We start from the raw sequence: 17203 nt of genomic DNA, 5'->3' as shown, positions 1-17203 counted from the left end.
AGCTTAGGCCTCTGTGCGTTGGCGTGACCTCTCAGGAGCGTTTGATTGATATTGATCTATCAATAAACAAATCAAGTCCCTTGCGATCATAGAGCGGACCTGAAATAGACAGCTCTTCATCTCAGAGGTTTAGCCAGCGTGATAGATTCCAGTAAGACACACTGAAGTAACTTCAGAGGGTCTTCAGATTTAAAGTCAAATTAGGTGGCTGTGTGGATCTTTCTTTTTAAATCCTTCTCTGATCCTCAGCAGCCTCTCAAACCCTGTGCATGAAAGAAAGAAGCCTTTAAAAGCTTTGGCAGCCATTATTATCTAGACATTAAAAATGATTTGCTTTTTTAACAGGAGAGAAATTCTGTTCACATCGCCGGCTTCTAATCCGTTTCAACTGAATCTTAATTTTTAATTTCTTTCAGCCCGGGAAAAATTGGCCACGCTGCACAATGAAGTCGCCCAAGCGGAGCAACAGGTCTTAAAAGTCACCGAGGAGCTTAAACAAGTCCAGCATGCGGTTTCCCAGAAAAATGTAGGAACGAAGGAAGAGCATGAGGACCAATGTGCTAAACCATGTTTCTGCTTTGCCATTCGTGTGTCGTGTTGAGCCCAATAAACCATATGTTAGAAAATGGTTTAATGCGCGACGTAGCCTTAGTTATTAGTCTTTTCGTGCCTAAAAGGTACTTTTCAAACATTCCAGCTTAAGAGCCTTAAAAGAGAAGTGAGGGCACGATGCTTTTCGGAGCAAAACATTAAAACCTTCCTTCGTCTGGAATGGGAACATTGAGCATTTCATCTTCCATTTTCATATTTATAGCGATGTTGTTGAGCGTAAAAAGACAGGAGACTGTCCCAGAAACCCACGAAAGCCTCAGTCCTGCCTACTTAGATTTGGAATTAATTTCCGTTAAGGCAAGGAGAGTTGACATCTAAGCAGGAATGGGAACCCCAGTTTCTGAATTGAAATAGATTCCAAGTTTTTATACCTAAGCTTCTAGCTTGAGAATCTCTTCTTGCCTGCTCATTCTTTCCCCGATTTCTTTGGTTCTCTTCTCTGCATTTTCAAATCCAGGTATCTGAAGCAGAAAAGGATTGTTTTCGGCAGCGACTGAGCAACAAGATCCACCTCGTTCATCGGTTACAAGAGGAGGCTCTGGAACTAGAGAGGCAGATGCGGCAAAAACGGCAAGAAATGGCGGAGAAGGACAAGGAGCTAGAAGGCTTGCAAGGTTCCCTAGAGTCTCTGGATCCCAAAGACCCAAGACACGTAAGCGTGGGCACCTTCCCCTTTGAAAATGGGCGGCTTTCTGTGTGAAACCAGGACCTCTTCTCTCGAAGAGACTCAGCTCCGCTCTGGAATGTTTGCCAACTATGTCAGTCCGACGCTTCTGTGTATTGTCAGATTGGCAACGTCCGGCTGGCCTGCAGGAAGTTCAGACGCCCTGTGGCCTACCCAGAGTTCCCTTAGCCAAGGCAGCTTTCTTTAAGCCAAATTCTTTTACTTTACGTTGGCGATTGCGCGATTCCTTTAGCATTGATCCTTTGCAGGCCAGCCCATCTAGCTTTTCAGTCCCGTGGGGGTTGACTACTCCTTGCCACAAAGCTCACAGCAGAAAACCCTGCCAAGATTGCAGCTTTCCGAAACTGACATTCCCCCACCCCCCCACCCACCCCTTGCTTTCGAAACAAAAGGAAGCCGTTTCCTCTAGGAGCGGCAGAAGAGCCTCCTGCCACTCCTGGAGCCGATTAGCTGCCGGGGGCAGCTTCCTGTGTTGTGATTTAAAGCAAACAGGGCAGAGCCCAATTCGCTGAGACAAGCGGGGATTGGCACACACAGTTCCCGCTGTGCAAGCGTCATCCAGAATCTCGCACGGTCCCTGGAGCTGGCTTCTTCTTTCAAACCACTTCCTCGCCCCAGTGCTGCAACTGTCAAATGCGCAGGATGAGCAAAGAGATGGGGGTCACCGCAAGCAACGCCTTCCGTTGCTGCTTTCTTCTCCCCCCAGTGAATTTCACGTGCTGAGCTGGGAGGGGAAAAGAAGGCGAGACAAAGAAAGCAGTGTAAGTCTCCTCCTCCCCCCCACCCCCCACCCCCCCAATTCGAAAGGCTGGAGGCAGCTGAGCAGCTGCAGAGACCTTGCAGGGGAGTCGGCAGGAGAGGGACTGTAGAAAAGGGAAGCAGGACCTTGCCTGATTGTGGGTGTGTCAACCATGCCTGAGAAGCTTGGTGAGTGTGTGATTGCGCTCGCGTGAAACGTGCTTCGACCTTCTTTTGCATTGCTTCAGGGAGCCTGGAAGATCTGGAAATCATTTCATTCTTGGAATCGGAGTCATTACGGTTTTGCGTTTTTTAAAATAATTGCCGGACGCTGCTACAGTTTTGTAAAGGGACCGTTTGGCTAAGCACTGAGATTCCTCGTGGGGGCTGGTTGCTTTTTTTTAACCGTTGCTGTTGCTTTTCTTTTTGGTAGTTGACAGTCCAATCATTTTTTCTTTTCTTTTTTTTGTTCCTTTTTTTTTGCTATTGATACAGAAATAGCCAAATGCAAGATAGGGATAGAAATTGGTAGCCTGGAACCCCAGTTTGAGGGAATCGAGCATGCAGAATCTACCTACAAACTATTTTCTAAGTCCGCTCAAACGGACCACAGTAATAAAACCTGCTATCAGGACAGTTTAGGTGGGCTGTGCTGTTAGGAGATGATGTTATATAGGAAAAGCCCATAATTCAGGTTGGAATGGGTTTTGTGATCTTTTTTTAAAAAAAAAAAACTTGCAGTTACTGCATATTAATACTCAGGTTGGCTGTTGAGGGTGTTTGGTTTTCCTTTCCTTGTGTTGCTTTGAGTCCTCATCGAAGGATAAGAGCGGGAAGCAGCCTCGGAGGTCTTTTAGTCCAGCCTCCTGCTCAAGAAAGAAACCATTTCACACAAGGGGCTGTCGTCTTCTCGAAGCCTCCAGGGAGGGAGCATCCACAACCTCTGGAGGCAACTCCCCTTCCACTGATGAATTGTTCTCACTGCCAAGAAATTTCTCCCTGGTTCGAGGTTGCTTCTCTCCGTTGCTTCTCGTCTTGCCTTTTAATGCTTTGGAGAATAGATTGGTCCCCTTTTCTCTGGGGCAGCCCCTCAAATATGGAAGACTGCTATCATGTCAGCCCCCTGGTCCTTCTTTTCACTGGACTAGACTTACCCAGTTCCTGTTCTTCATATGTTTTAGCCTCCAACCCCCTAATCATCTTCGCTGCTCTTCTCTGCCCTCTTTGCGGAGTCTCAACGTCTGTCCCTTCTGTCCCTAGGCTCATATGAAGGCCCAGAAAGCAAGCAAAGAGCAGCAACTCGACATGATGAGCAGGCATTATAAGCAACTGGAAAGCCGCCTGGATGACGTGCTGTCCAGGATCGCAAATGAAACGGAGGAAATCCGGGATTTGGAGCAACAGCTCACAGATGGTAACCTTCTCCCTTGCAATCATCTCTTCCATCCAAAACCCTTACCAAAACCGGCCACGTGCGCCTCAGATGTATGGGGTGCAGGCATTTAAAGCATCAGTTAAGGTTTTGTTGCAAGAAACATCTGGGGTAGCTTGGGAATTGTCATTAATATCTGTTTGCAGGCCAGATTGCAGCCAACGAAGCCCTGAAGAAAGACTTGGAAGAAGTCATCCTGGGGTTACAGGAATACCTCAAGAACGTTAAGAATCAGACGAAGCAAGCTAACGATGAGTGCAAAACGCTGCGGGAAGAGAAGGAAGCTTTGCTGAGAAGACTGGAAGAGGTAGAGGAAGAGAGGAACCAGCTGGAAATAGTTGCCATCGATGCTGAAAACCTGAGAAAAGTGAGTTATGAAGACAACCGTCTTTCTAACCTGGCGATGCAAGGTTCTGATTACCCTTACCTGCTTCGGAAAGGTGTTTCGATCAGATCCCTTTCTGTTCTGAAAATGGCATCGGTAAAGGAGAATATTTGTAGCTCAGGGTTGGAATGGGGGCTTCTTGGTGCTCTCTAGCCCGGCACTGGTGATGTTACCTAGTTTGGGTAACGAAATGTCTGCAAGAAAACAAACGAGCTCAGGGAGCGCCAAGGAAATCCTGCCTCTCAGGTCTACAGTCCATTGTGCAATATTGCAGACAGGTGGATCGGAAGAATCCAAAGGCACCTTTGATTTCAGGAAACTGCGAACCTGGAGCAGGCCCTCCAACAGCAACGTGAACTCAACGAGGCTTTGCAGGAAGCCCAAGGAGAGATCAGCGCTTACGAGGCTGAGCTGGAAGCTGAGCTGAAGGCTCGAGACACTGAAGCCAGCCGGCAGAAGGAAGAACTCAGGAAGTTAAAGCAGGTTATTCAGGTAGGCAAACAGAGGCAGAAATCAGGTCCCCTCACCTTGTTGTCTGAAATCAAAGTTAGTAGCTCTCCAGCTTGAGAATCCTTGCTGGGAAAGGACCTCAGGGGTTTTTCAAGGTGTTCTGGAGAGATTTATTTCAACAAGGGCATTCTCAGACTCCATCCTGACAGGGGTTGAGAAATGGGAATCGCTCCATTTGGGGAAACGGTTGCTTCAGTTTTCTTTGAAAGGTTTGTTTTCTACCTCTTTTTCTTTCTTTTCCTGATTGGGGGTTACAGGTGGAACAGTCTCAGCTTGGCAAAGAGAGGCAGGCCCTCGAGAATGCCTTGGCCAGAGCACGGCTGTGCGAAGAGAGGGAGCAGGAGAATCAGCAGCTGGTCTCCCAACTCAGACTGCTTCAGGTGGAATATTTTTTCCCAATGGCGTCCGTAGCTCTGCTCCATTTTCTTCAAAGAATTAATGTTAGCCCGATGAATGTTGAGCGAAAACTAGTTGTGTATCTGTCTTTCTTATCATTCGGGTCTGTTAAAAATGAACAAAATCTTTATGCTAGAGAAATTATTATTTGTTGTAATAACAACAAAGCAGTTGAATGACACACACACACCCCAATTTTTGTTTGAAAAAGTGCAGTGCTGTTAATGTTCTGGTGAGACGTCTGTAGGTTTTATTTTACGACCGCAGTGAAAATAAATAAATTCCAACTTTGAGATGGTGCACGGTGATCTTTCAAACGTGTGTATGTCTCTCTCTGTATCTCACAGAAAGACAACCACCACTTGAGGCAGCAGCTAAAAGACACACAGGAGCAACTGAATCACACAACCAATAGCTTAATTCACCCCGAGGAAGTCTCAGCTCGTGTGAACGAACTCAAACAAAAGTTGCAGACTGGGGCAGAAATCAGGTGCGATGAAATCAGAGGAGTCCTAAGTCCCTGGGCGTCAGACCTGCCCCAGTCCGATCCCTTAGGGAAGGAAAACCCTCAACTCCGTTCAGTTGAAGTGAAAGATACTTCATTATTATTATTATTATTATTATTATTATTATTATTATTATTATTATTATTATTATTATTATTATTATTTTGCTTCTTCTACAACAGGTGCCATAACTCGAAGGACATATTAGGGAAGAGCCTTGCGGAGCTGCAGAAACAGTTTGCCGAGATCTTCGCTCGTTCCCAGCAAGAAAACGAATCGTGCCAGGCCCGGGAGAGATTGCTTCAGAAAGAGATGGCTACTCAGCGGGCCGAGCTGGAAGAAGCCCAAGAAAAGTATAAACTGGCCTGCAACAGAGCTGCAGAAGCCAAAGTAAGGAAAAAAAAGAGGGGGGCAAATTATAGCCAGAGGGAGGAAAGGTCGCTCAGCGTTTGGGCAGAAATCTTTTTATAAAGTAATACGTTGTTTTCATGGGACACTTTTTCTCATTCCTGCAACTAATACTATGTAGAAGGTCTTTGGCTTGATCCTGAATCCTTACCTGCATCTAATTAAACAGAATGAGATGCTTTCCTGTTTCCTTGCTCTCGAACTGCGATGATCAAGGCTTTAAGGGTCCCCAACTCCCCATCTTGAGACCCCAAGAGTATTGCTGAAGATCAGAGCTCCCCTCTAAAAACAGCCGTTGGGTTATAATAAAAAATGACAAATAAGATTTTCAGCCTGTTCCTTCCCACTTCTTCTCGTTCCACCTTTTACGCTAAAAAAATCCAGACCTTTTTTTTTACATCAGTGGGAATGCCTGATGTTGACAAGATACCTTGTTGGTGTCATTCCCTGACTTTCCTTTGTTTCTTGTATTTATCTAGATTAAATCCGAGAGGAGGCAGAACGAGGCTCGTGTTCAGCAGCTGGAGGGTGAAATCCAACATCTCGTTGAAAAGCTGAAGAGCATGGAAGAAATTCAGGGCCTCACCGACCAACAGCTTCAAGAAGCTGACGAGGAGAAAGATCAAATCCTTGCTGAGTTGGAAGACTTGGAGAATAAGGTGGGTATCTCCTCTTGAAGGTCCACAAAAATATCTAGCGATTGGGTTTATTTTTTAGGGTGGATGCATTCAGTTGGAAGGATAGGTTAGAATAGAGTTGGAAGGGACCTTGGAGGTCTTCTAGTCCAACCTCCTGCTCAGGCAGGAGACCCTATATTACTTCAGACAGTGGCTGTCCAGTCTCTTCTTGAAAACCTCCAGTGTTGGAGCATCCACAACTTCTGGAGGCAAGGAGTTCCACTGATGAATTGTCCTCCCTGTCAGGAAATTCCTCCTTAGTTCCGGGTTGCTTCTCTCCTAGATTAGTTTCCATCCATTGCTTCTTGTCCTGCCTTCAGGGGCTTTGGAGGATAGCTTGACCCCTTCCTCTTCTTTGGGGCAGCCCCTCAAATATTAGGAGACTGCTACCACGTCACCCACTGGTCCTTCTTTTCCCTAGACTAGCTACACCCCAGTTCTTGCAACCAGTCTTCCTATCTTTTTGCCTCCAGGCCCTTAATCATTTTAGTTGCCTTTTTTTTCCCCCTGCAATTCCCCGCTTCCCCAAGGTGAATCCTGGTTATTTCACTGTAGCTTTCAGCGCTTTCTTTCGCTTTGCTCAAATCTGTTGGATGCACTTTTGTGGGTCTTTCCAGAAAAAGGCGGAAGATGCGAGGGCACAGCTGCAGTTCCACAGCCTCAGCAAGGAGCTGAAGGCGTTGAAAGAAGCCATTTCCGCTTCCGATAAACAGGCCGCAGCCCAGCTCTGTGCGGCCAAAGACCAGCTCCAGTCGCTGCATGGGACCGTATGCAGGATTAATCGGGAACGTTCTGAGGTATGGTGGTGCGGCTGCTGCTGCTGATACTCCCCGCTCAAGACTGTGACAACCAAATCCTCATGCTTCCAGAAAGGAAACCTGTGTTTGAGACCTGTAGCTAAGCAAACTTTATCATTACATCTTATCATTTATCATTATATGTAAACTTTATTTATATGAATGCTGGTGAATCCAGCAAGAGGTACAGAGAGATTCCAAAGAACGGTAGCCTTGAACACTGAGAGGGCATTGAAGGTCTCTGCAGCTGCTCTCTTGTAAATTAGTTCAATGCACAATCCCTTCTGCAAAATGGTGATTTGGCGTTTCTCCCCCTTTCCTTTTTCCTCCCAACTGAAGGAGCTTCAGGAGGCAGAAAAGTTCTGCATGCAGGCCACGCAAGCGGCTAAGGATCTGGCCAGAGCAGAGGCAGAAATAGGCCTTTTGCAGAAGCTTCTCGGAGAAAAGGAGGCGCAGGTATGTTCGGTTTGCAAACATGTCCCCTTTCCACAATGGAGCCCTGGAGGCAAACTCTGCCTACCGCCTGAAATTCGATCCTGACCGGCTCAGGGTTGACTCGTCCTTCCGTCCTTCCAAGGTCGGTAAAAGGAGGACCCAGATTGTTGGGGGCCAAGAGGCTGGCTCTGGAAACCACTTAGAGGGGGCTGTGAAGCACTATGGGATGGTATACTTTACAACCACAATTTCAACTTGAGGACCACAGTTGAGCCCAAAATTTCTGTTGCTAACCGAAACTTTTGTTGAGTGAGTTTTGCCCTATTTTACGGCCTTGCTTGCCAGAGTTGTTAAGTGAAGGAGAGTTTTCGTCAGAAAGAGCCGGGGGAGAGATTCAGGAAGGATCCCACGTCCCCATTCGGCTGGGCCCATCTTGCCTCCTCTGCCCAGGGAGAGGACTCAAAAGGATTGTCTCTGACTCTGGTCCTCCTTGGTTTTACACGGGATTCAAATCCATCCCCCAGTCTTTGACCCGCATGTCAGCGTGGGTTAAAGCTGTGGACTCGAAGGGCTTGATTTGGGGGCCCCTCGAAAGTTCTCCGCTCAAAATAAAACCCTTTTCCACATTGCAGCTGGAATTGGAGAAAGACGCCGCCGAGACGGCAGCTTGGCACTTTCAGAAGGAAGAGTGGGAGAAGTTGAATGGGCTTCTGAAATGGCAGAAAGCAGAAACGGACCGACTCCGCCGAGCCTTAGATCAGGCCAAGAACGGTTGGTTTCTTTTCTCTGGCTTTTCGGCAAACGTGGACGGAGTGGCACTCTTTCCGCGAAAGAAGCTGCGCCGACGGAATAATGAAGACGCTTCAAACAGACAACCGACTTGCTTAAAACACGCTGAATTTTTAACCCCCCTTGCAGGCAACAGGGCTGAAATGGAAGGCGTCCTGGGGGAAATCGAAGGACTCCGGCGCACGCTCTCTCAGCAGAATGATACCATCGCTCGCTTCGCGGCTCCACTCCAGCAGGGCCCACAGCTGGTTTTTGTGCCGTCCTCATCCCAAGTATGAAAACCGTCCCACGGTTTGCCTTGGAAGGAGCTTTAAGTCAAATCCAGTGGGGTTGCTGACAAGGCTGCCCCTTGCTTTCATTAAACAAAAACAAACCCCAAACACCTGGAGCTGGGAAGCGCCATTTTATCTCACGCTTCATCCCGCCTCAAGCCCTAGCTACTGGCAACCCTCTCTCCAACTGGCTAAGCCGAAGTAAGATAAACATTTGAGTTTTCCTGAGTGGAAGCCGAAACTAGGCCCAGCCAGTTTCTATTATCCACAATTTCTTTTCAAGATTTTCCATACAGATTTTTCCCCTGCAGTCCCCAGAGAGAAGGAAAACGACAGCGTTTATACACAGCTTTGTGAATTGCCCTAACTTGGAGGATTTCCATAACAAAATGATCATAGCCCCTTTTCCCCCTTTCTTTCCCCCTTGTAGGTACAGGTGTTTGCCTATTTCTAGTGCCCAAGTCAGCTTCTATAGCATAATATGTTTCCGTATTTTGATAGAAGGGTCCATGGGTATCTTTTTGCAAGCCATTTCTTCCCAGCGGCTGAAATAATAGCTTTTACTCCCTTATTTTTTTGCCTGAAATACTCTCATTACATTGGGGCCCTCCCTTCTGGGGAATATTTCTCTCAACTCAAGCTGGTTATTTATTGTTGTCTATCTTCCTTTTCCAAGGCGTCGACTCCTGCTTCCCAGAGCACCAAAGATTCCGGCGTTATCTTACAGTGTCCCGTGTCGACACCCGTCATCAAACCGAACAGGAAGCTGAGCGAAAGCAGGAAAGCCCCTGATCCTGCTTCAGGAGAGTGCTGCGTGCACGGCTCAGGCCCAGCTGGCCTGCAGGAACCCTCCTCTGGCAGTAAGTCAGTTCAGCTAACCGTCTTGCAAGTTACTCCCTTATTTCCCAGAGAAACCAGGCAGATGATTTGCCTGGCGTAGCAGCCTCTCTCTTTGCTCCCAGGAGGGAGGTGGGTGCTTTTAAAATTTGACAAATAAATAAAAGGTCGTAATAACGAGCCACGGTGGCGCAGTGCTTAGAGGGCGGTCCTGCAGTTCCAATTCCACCAGGCTCATGGTTGACTCGTCCTTCCGAGGTTCATAAAATGAGGACCCAGATTGTCGGGGGACAAATAGGCTGACTCTGTAAAATGGCTTAGAGGGGGCCGTGAAGCGGCATAGAAGTGCCAGGGCTATGTCTCCTGGCTACGTGCAGTGTGTTACTGGGAACCAGTGGAAGGCAAAGACTTTGGATTGTAACCCTGACTGTAAAGGGAATATTCTTGGCATTGGTTTCGTATGACTAGTTTCCAAGGGGAGGAACACCCTCCATTACAGGTAGTCCTCGGCTCACAACAGTTCGTTTAGTGGCCGTTCAAAGTTACAACGGCACTGAAAAATGTGACTTACATCTGTCTTTCACGCTTCCGACCTTTGTGGCAGGGCCATGATGGCACGATCAAAATTCAACCGCTTGGCAACTGCTTCCTAGTTATGACCCTCGTTGTGTCCTGGGGGGGTGGGGGTGTCACGTGATCTCCTTTTGCGACCTTCTGACAGTCCGCGGGGAAGCCAGATTCACCCAACGACCGGGTTACTCCCTTACCAACTGCAGTGATTGGCTTAACCACTATGGAAAAGGAAGGTCGTAAAAGGGGGCGGGGGGGGCACTTAACAAGCATCTCCCTTAACAACTGAAACGCTGGGCTCAACTGTGGTCGTAAGTCGAGGAGCAATTCTTCTGTGCCCCTGAGCTCCGAGGCGCTGCCGCCTCTTTTCCCGAGCGTGCCGTTTGCGTCTCTGTGTTGTTCCACAAAGGGCCTCTTCCTCCTGCCCTCCAGCATTTAACGGGGATTCCGTTCACTGTGTCTCACCCAGAAGGGCACCAGAGCGACGGGGAAACCCTGCCCGGCGCCGCTCCTTGCCTCCTGCCTCCCGGATCCATCATCTACACCCTGCTGCCAGATGGCAACCCAGTGCCCCAGGGGACGGTGCTGTATGGCCTGCAGCCTCCTTCCGCGCAAGCCAGCGGAGGCCCAGTCACTCCCACATCCGTGGTCTACGGTTCACCTCCCACCGGCGTCCAGCTGCACTACGGTCTTCTCCCTGCCAACTACTCGGTGCCACTGGTTCCCCTGGGGGTCCTTCATTGCAACATCCCGGACCACCTGAACTTGGTAAGAGGCGGCACAGTCGGGTTAGTTGGACGAATATTTTAAACTTTTAAAGTTGGAGACCCACAACTTTTGAAGGCAAACGATTCCATTGGTTGCTCTCACCGTTAGGAAATTCCTCCTTAATTCCAGTTGCTTCTCTCCTACGTTAGTTTCCATCCACTGCTTCTTGTCTTGCCTTCTGGTGCTTTGGAAAATAGTTTGACACACACACACACCCTTCTCTGTGGCAGCCCCTGAAATATTGGCGCACCGCTGTCCTTTCTCCCCTGATTGGATCAGGAGGCAGAGAGAGACTCTAACGAAGCACCTGGTCTCCATCCTTTGCAGGAAAACGACATCTTGAGGCTAGAAGACAGCCTGGAGACGTTGAGGTCTCGGCGACAGAAAGATGAGTCCTGCAGAACTTCTCGTGCACCTAATAAAGAGATGGAAGAACTGAGCCAGGGCATACAGGGCCTGTTGAAGGAGAAAGAAGAGCTGGAGTCCCAGGTCGCAGAGCTGCAGCGAGTAGCCCAGAAGAGAAGTCAACGCCACATGTGAGCAAGCTCTCTAGCAAAACTCTTAACCGCCACAAAACAAAATCTACGCTGAGATTTTCTTCTGGGTAGAACTTTTTTTAGCCCATTTAGCAAGAAAGAGGTAGGAGATGCCTTTTAGAAAGTTTTTCCCTGTGAAGGTCCTGTGATGTAGGGAGCAAGCCATGTTTCCTCATGTGGATAACTTTATCATAACTTTGTCATACTATCATTTATTAAACAAATAGCTTGGCTTTCCTTGCAGAACTCTTGTTTACCTTAAAGCTGGTGTATAAGAGACAGGAACAATTGAGCTAAGGTTGAGGGCAGAAAATCAATGATATTTCTGGCTACCTGTCTCCCTTCCTTCCTTCCTTCCTCTCCGCTTTAGAGATTTGATCGAAGGGCGTGGGGATGACCTCACTGCAGAGCTGGAATTGGAAAATTCGATCCAGTGTCATGAAAGTATCATGGATGAAATTGAATGCGTGGAAAAGACGCTTTTGAAGCGACGGGCAGAACTCAGAGAGGCAGACTGTCTTCTGGCTGAAGCCGAAACCGAGCTGGAAAATACTCGAGGAAAGGTAATTTTATCGTCTTGGTTTCAAATGACTGCCCGTGACTTCTCACTGTGGTTTGCCCTGTATCTCCTTAGCCCTTCCAAGGGCTGGATAACAGAATTGTTCTTCTCTGACTAGTCATAGAGGAGAAACATTCACGATTCTTCCTTGACTAGCCGTGCCCCTTCTGATTTCCCTTTCTAGACCAAAGAGACTATTCAGAAATACAACACCGCTAAGCAGCATTTGTCTCGCACCGAGAAAGAAGCTGAGGAACTTGAACGGCGGACTCAGGAGATGGCTGTAAGGCTTGTGAAGGCAGATCAGGAGCTCAGGTGAACATAGGCGGCTTTTAAGGGCACCTTCTTCACCCCAACATAACAGGGCCAGATGGCGGCTCAGGACATTGGGAACACACAGTCATTAAGAGTTCTTGTTTGCCTTTACGGGCGTGTAACAGTTGCTCTGGGAGAAGAATCCGTGTGGCAGGCAGTCTGTATATTTATGCACACCCGACTTTCTTAACCTGCAATCAATTTAACTGCTTTGATCGTCAGCTGCCCTTCTCTGTATTTACTCAGCTTTCATTATTATTTAACTACAGTGCTGACTTCGGTGCACATTTAGCCGTTTTATTATAAACCTCTCCCTGAGCTTGTCTAAGCCAGCAGAATGGCATCCCTTAAACCGAGCAGAAAATTCAGTTTCCAAACACGGATCCTCCAAAATCCCAAACCAGATTGCTCCTGGCCTCAAGGAGACCGAAATCCCCTGGGTTACCAATGATTTCTTTGCACAAGTGCAAAGAAGGAGAATAAAGAGGGTCTGTCATCAGACCCTCTTCCTAAGGACCACGCGGGAAACGAAAGAAAGAAACACTCAAGAATTATTGGGTTAGGTGTGTGTTTCAGGGATTACAGAATTTGCCTATCGGACATTTTAAGTTTAGCTTGTGGTTTTTAAAAAATAACACCCCCCCACCCCAAAAGAATCGATTTTCACAAGCAAGCAATCAAGAGATTTTTGATGGCTGCTTTTCAGGTTTCTTCAAGCAAACGCCCAGGATTTACAACAGCACAAAATGGAACAAGAAGGAATTCTGAAAGAAATCAACCAAATTGTATCGGCAAAAGATTCTGAATTTCAAGTCTTGAGCCAGAAGATAGAAATATTGACCGAAAGGTATTTTTTAGACTGGTGCATCTGACGGACATCAAACTTCCTGGGTAGACGGGGTTCATCTTCTCTTTTTTTTACTTCTCTCTATAATCTCCAACGTGCCTTTCTCTAAAATTCCCTTTAAGACCCCATGAGCACCCGTAATACTGTGCCTTTTGGGAGTGGGTAGACCGCCCGTTGGAGATGAACCATTTTGGCAAATACGTTGGCTTGTTTAACCATTTCACCAAAGAGCAGCCGGGCCGCCCTGTGTTTAAATCTTCGTTTCCTCCTCTTCTTCCAAAATGAATAACGTCCCAGTGTCCTCCTTTTCCAGCCTTCAGAAGCTGCAGACAGGCATCCAAGTGGCCGAAGGCAATGAAGATCACCACCTTCAGATCCTCAAAGAAGCAGAGAACATCCTTCTGAGCAAAAAGCACGATTTAGAGAGACTAAAAGATCAGGTGGGTGGAATCCTTCCTGATCCCCATTTTCCAGAGATGGGAATATTCGGAGCTAACCCTTGGATGCAGCCGTATAGAAAAAGGCATGGAGCCTGCTGGGAAAGGCTGGCTTAATGACCCAAGGAGTTTACTATCCACAAATATCAGTGAAAAATTAGTGCAACTCTTGCTAGTATTTTAAGTTTAGAAAGAGCCACGCGGGCCTCATCGCTCTCTGACCAGCAGCTCAGCCAAAGGGCTGGTTGAGTTTTTGGAAAGTCATGAGTTAACAGGGCCCTCCTGAGCACCCACTGAAAGTGTTTAACCATCTCGCCACCCAGGACAGGTTAAAAAAAACACGATTTCTTGTTTTGGCAGACCGCCGTTCAGCAGCAGGAGTTACACCTGGTGGACAGATTGCTCGATCAAAAAAGGAAGGAGCTACGTCTCCTCCAAGACAGCATTGCTGAGAAAAATGCCAACTTTGCGGAAGCTCTCAGGAGCGGAGAGGCAGAGATCACGGAAAAACGGCAACTAATAAAGGTGTTTTGTTGTTGTTTTTTTAAAATTTCCAGTTGCGTTACAGCTTTTTTTAGAGGCTTGCTTTTCAATTGCTCAAAAGTTTTATTCGGAAAGTCAGATGTTGTCCTTTGAGCGATTCCGTTCTTTTAATCTGCTCCCATTTTGAGAATGGTTTTAATTCAGTGCCCCCCATTCAGCAAGTAAGGGCAAAACTCCCCGTCAGGATGATTCGATCTGCATGGAGCTGCTTCTCTGTGGAGATTCTCGGTCATCCAGGCACACTTGCCCAGGCTGTGTGTGGGTTTTTTTTGAGGAGAAGGAAGAAGTTTTGCTTCTCATTCAAGGATCTTTATCAGTTGCCACAACGGATGAAGCTTCTTGGATGAGAAGTGAAACTCCTTCTTCCTCAAAAAACAGTCCAGTTGCCTTTTTAAAAGGGAAAAAAACCCACTTTTGAGGCAATGGAGCTGCCTGCTTCCACGTTTTGCAACAAGCCCTTCAATGCTTTCTTCATCCTTTTCCCAGGAAATGAAGGCTTTTCTCGAAGACCTGAGTGTTCAGAAGGGAGAACTCAACGCCCAGCTAAGCGAGAAACGATCCCAGCTTTCTCTCGTTTTGCAGAATATCCGGCAAGATGAAACAAAACTACAGGACATCCTGGAGCTGATCAAGAAGCATAAGACAGGTTTGGCTCACCCAAAAAAATACCAATAGCAGTAGCCGCATCTTAGCTTTCTATGTACCTGCCAGTATTTACCTGAGTGCCCTTTTCTGTCATTCCTTAGAACTGAAGGACATGCTGGGAACGGCACATCTGGGAAAAGAGGAGGTCGAAAACCTGAAATTCCAGCATAACCAAAAGACAAACGAGTTGGACAAAATGGAACGGTTGCTGCTAGAGGTAAAGGAAGCCCGCTCCGTAGTGACGGTTCAGTTCAGGAAGCTCTGCCTTGAGCCTCTCGCACATCACATCGGCTATTCCCACTCTTCGAAATAAGGAAAAAGCTGCAGCTCCGCTAAGGCAGGCAGGGCAAGCTACTGTGTCTAAACAGGGATCGATCCCCACACTCGCTGCAGCGCTGACGGTGTTACCTTGTTGGGTAATGACATGTCTGCAAGTGAAGGGCCAAGCTAAGAGAGCACCAGTGCGTGGCTTTATGTTTCCCAGTTTATAATTTTTGATTCTATTTGGGTGATGTCCTTATTGTACTTTTGATTTTTAGTTACTTAGAATCATGGGAATGGGCAGCATACAAATGAAGTTAATAATAACAATAACAACAACAACAAACTCCTCCTTGCTGCCCTAATATGCCGCAATGAGGGTGCAGTGATCGTCGGGCGTCATCTCCCTTTTAACGACCCCGTAATCCCTGGCAGGGGTGGATCCTGGGCAACTGAACGGAGCTAGCAGAGTGTTTACTGGCCAGATGACCTCCCTGTCCCCAGTGCGGAGTTTTGTTCAGCCGATGTCTTCCTCCTTGTGCCCAGGGAGAGAAATATCGGCCTCTTCCCAGGATCGAACTCACGGCCTGGGGATTGTGAGGCGAGAGCTCCGCCCTACACGAAGGAGGGTGCAGAGAGGGCGGAGTCCCAAGTTTGGGCAGCCGTCTTCAGGCAGGTCTTTCCCAACCCCAGGAGAAGCTGGAGCTGGAGACCCTCCGGGACGCCTCCCGGCGCCAGCGAGGGGAGACGGAGCAGCAGAGGCGGCTCCTCCAGGAGGCTCAGCAGGAGGCCGGGCGGCTGGCCTCCCAGCTCCACCTGCTGCAAAGCCACGTCGAGGCTCTGAGCCAGGAGAAGCGGCAGCTGGAAGCCGACTGCCAGAGCCTGGAGGAGAAGCTCAGCCAGACCAGAAGGTGTGTGTGGGGTGGGGGGGGCACTGGGGGGGGACGGGGGGCGTTTTCTTGGGCCTTGGCAGGTGGGAAGGTTGCTTGAGAGGAAGCGCCTTCTAAGGGAGTCCTCGGACTTTTCGTTTAGGGACTCTTCAAAGTTACAGCGGGGCCGGGAAAAGGTGACTTATGACCCTTTTCCACGCTTACGACCGTGGCCGCATGCTGAACTCTCCGCTGCCTGGCAGCTGACTCCTATTTATGACGGGGTTGCAGTGAACCTGGGGTCACATGATCCCCTTTTGCGTCCTGGCGAGCAAAGTCGATGGGGGAGCCAGATTCCCTTCACAGCCGCAGGGATTCCCTCAGCCACGGCACTAAGAAAGGTCGTGAAACGGGGACGAGGGTCACTTAACCGCTGCCTCACTAAGCGACAGAAATTTTGGGCTCCCTCCTGGGCCGTAAGACGAGCACCACCAGTACATTCTTATGTGAATATTTTAGCAGATTAACAGAGTTGGAATGGACCTTGTAGGTCATCTAGTCCACCCCCCGGGGACCCAAGCAGGAGATTTCATCCTATGAAAAACAGTTGCAGGAAGTCGCTCTGTCTGGTTTGATGACAAGAAGGACCTGGGCTGACATTGATAGCAGCCTTCCAATATCTCAGGGGTGCCCCAAGGAAGAGGAAGGGGCCAACCTCGTCTCCAAAGCACCACAGACTGAGGTCGTGTTCAGTTCTTAGCAGTCCACCAAGCTGCACCGGTCTCTGCTATAATTTTGCGAAGTCAATCCCAGAGGGGCTTTTTCGAAAGGCAACCGGGCTTTGTTTTTTCCCTGAAAACGTTTCGCTTTTCACCCAAGAAGCTTCTTCAGTTCTCCTCCTCCTTCAGAGCTGAAGAAGCTTCTCAGATGAGAAGAGAAACATCTTCAGAGAAAAAACCAAGTTCAGTTGCCTTTTGGAAAAGCCCCTCTGGGAAGGCATGGGTGTCGAGACTCTCCACAGACATCTGTGAGGTGAAAGTGTGGCTTTTTTCCCCTTTGGCAGATCCTTAGCCTCCACGGAAGATAACAACAAAACTCTTCTCGCCAGCAAGGAAAAATCCGTTTTGGATTTCCAAAAACTGCAGCTTGAAATCGATCAGCTTCACAACCAGAAAATAGTCCTGAACCAGGATATCGCCGAGCTACAGAAGCATTTGCACGGTAGGGGGATTTTTTTTTTTCCAAATCTCTTTTCATCCCGGTCGTTTTGCACATAGACAAGAGCCTTGTGCGGGATCCAGACTGCGATCTTTCTAATCAAATCTCCCGCCGCCTTTCTGGTTTTCTTGGCGATTGACCTCTTCCTCGAACTAC

The 17203-nt window shown here is 48.2% G+C and overlaps 2 protein-coding genes across 5 annotated transcripts in view; one reads left to right on the top strand and one right to left on the bottom strand.

Moving 5' to 3' along the window:
- Nucleotides 1–17203, bottom strand: part of LOC113443953 (stomatin-like) — a 108556-nt gene that overhangs the window by 23402 nt on the left and 67951 nt on the right. The gene's annotated exons all lie outside the window — the stretch shown is intronic.
- Nucleotides 1–17203, top strand: part of CNTRL (centriolin) — a 29753-nt gene that overhangs the window by 6883 nt on the left and 5667 nt on the right. For 2 of the 4 annotated variants that reach the window (XM_087914354.1, XM_087914355.1), the window contains exons 10-34: nucleotides 417–526; nucleotides 1070–1264; nucleotides 3296–3449; nucleotides 3614–3834; nucleotides 4168–4344; nucleotides 4620–4742; nucleotides 5106–5248; nucleotides 5447–5654; nucleotides 6152–6331; nucleotides 6967–7146; nucleotides 7486–7602; nucleotides 8214–8352; nucleotides 8500–8642; nucleotides 9319–9502; nucleotides 10519–10817; nucleotides 11145–11353; nucleotides 11724–11916; nucleotides 12097–12227; nucleotides 12934–13074; nucleotides 13388–13514; nucleotides 13872–14036; nucleotides 14541–14700; nucleotides 14801–14916; nucleotides 15654–15871; nucleotides 16893–17050. In XM_087914354.1, the coding sequence (XP_087770480.1) occupies nucleotides 417–526; nucleotides 1070–1264; nucleotides 3296–3449; nucleotides 3614–3834; nucleotides 4168–4344; nucleotides 4620–4742; nucleotides 5106–5248; nucleotides 5447–5654; nucleotides 6152–6331; nucleotides 6967–7146; nucleotides 7486–7602; nucleotides 8214–8352; nucleotides 8500–8642; nucleotides 9319–9502; nucleotides 10519–10817; nucleotides 11145–11353; nucleotides 11724–11916; nucleotides 12097–12227; nucleotides 12934–13074; nucleotides 13388–13514; nucleotides 13872–14036; nucleotides 14541–14700; nucleotides 14801–14916; nucleotides 15654–15871; nucleotides 16893–17050 (4191 nt within the window). Of the gene's footprint in view, nucleotides 1–416; nucleotides 527–1069; nucleotides 1265–1860; nucleotides 2225–3295; nucleotides 3450–3613; nucleotides 3835–4167; nucleotides 4345–4619; nucleotides 4743–5105; nucleotides 5249–5446; nucleotides 5655–6151; nucleotides 6332–6966; nucleotides 7147–7485; nucleotides 7603–8213; nucleotides 8353–8499; nucleotides 8643–9318; nucleotides 9503–10518; nucleotides 10818–11144; nucleotides 11354–11723; nucleotides 11917–12096; nucleotides 12228–12933; nucleotides 13075–13387; nucleotides 13515–13871; nucleotides 14037–14540; nucleotides 14701–14800; nucleotides 14917–15653; nucleotides 15872–16892; nucleotides 17051–17203 lie in introns of those variants that run through there. The other 2 variants (XM_087914357.1, XM_087914356.1) reach the window with 2 other exon arrangements.

Source organism: Pseudonaja textilis, chromosome 17 (genome assembly GCF_049901715.1).
Source record: "Pseudonaja textilis isolate UNSWEBS1 chromosome 17, rPseTex1.2, whole genome shotgun sequence".
In the NCBI taxonomy this organism is placed as follows: Eukaryota; Metazoa; Chordata; class Lepidosauria; order Squamata; family Elapidae; genus Pseudonaja; species Pseudonaja textilis.
The sequence above is the reverse complement of the archived record's forward strand: the minus strand, read 5'-3'. Positions and strand labels throughout refer to the sequence as shown.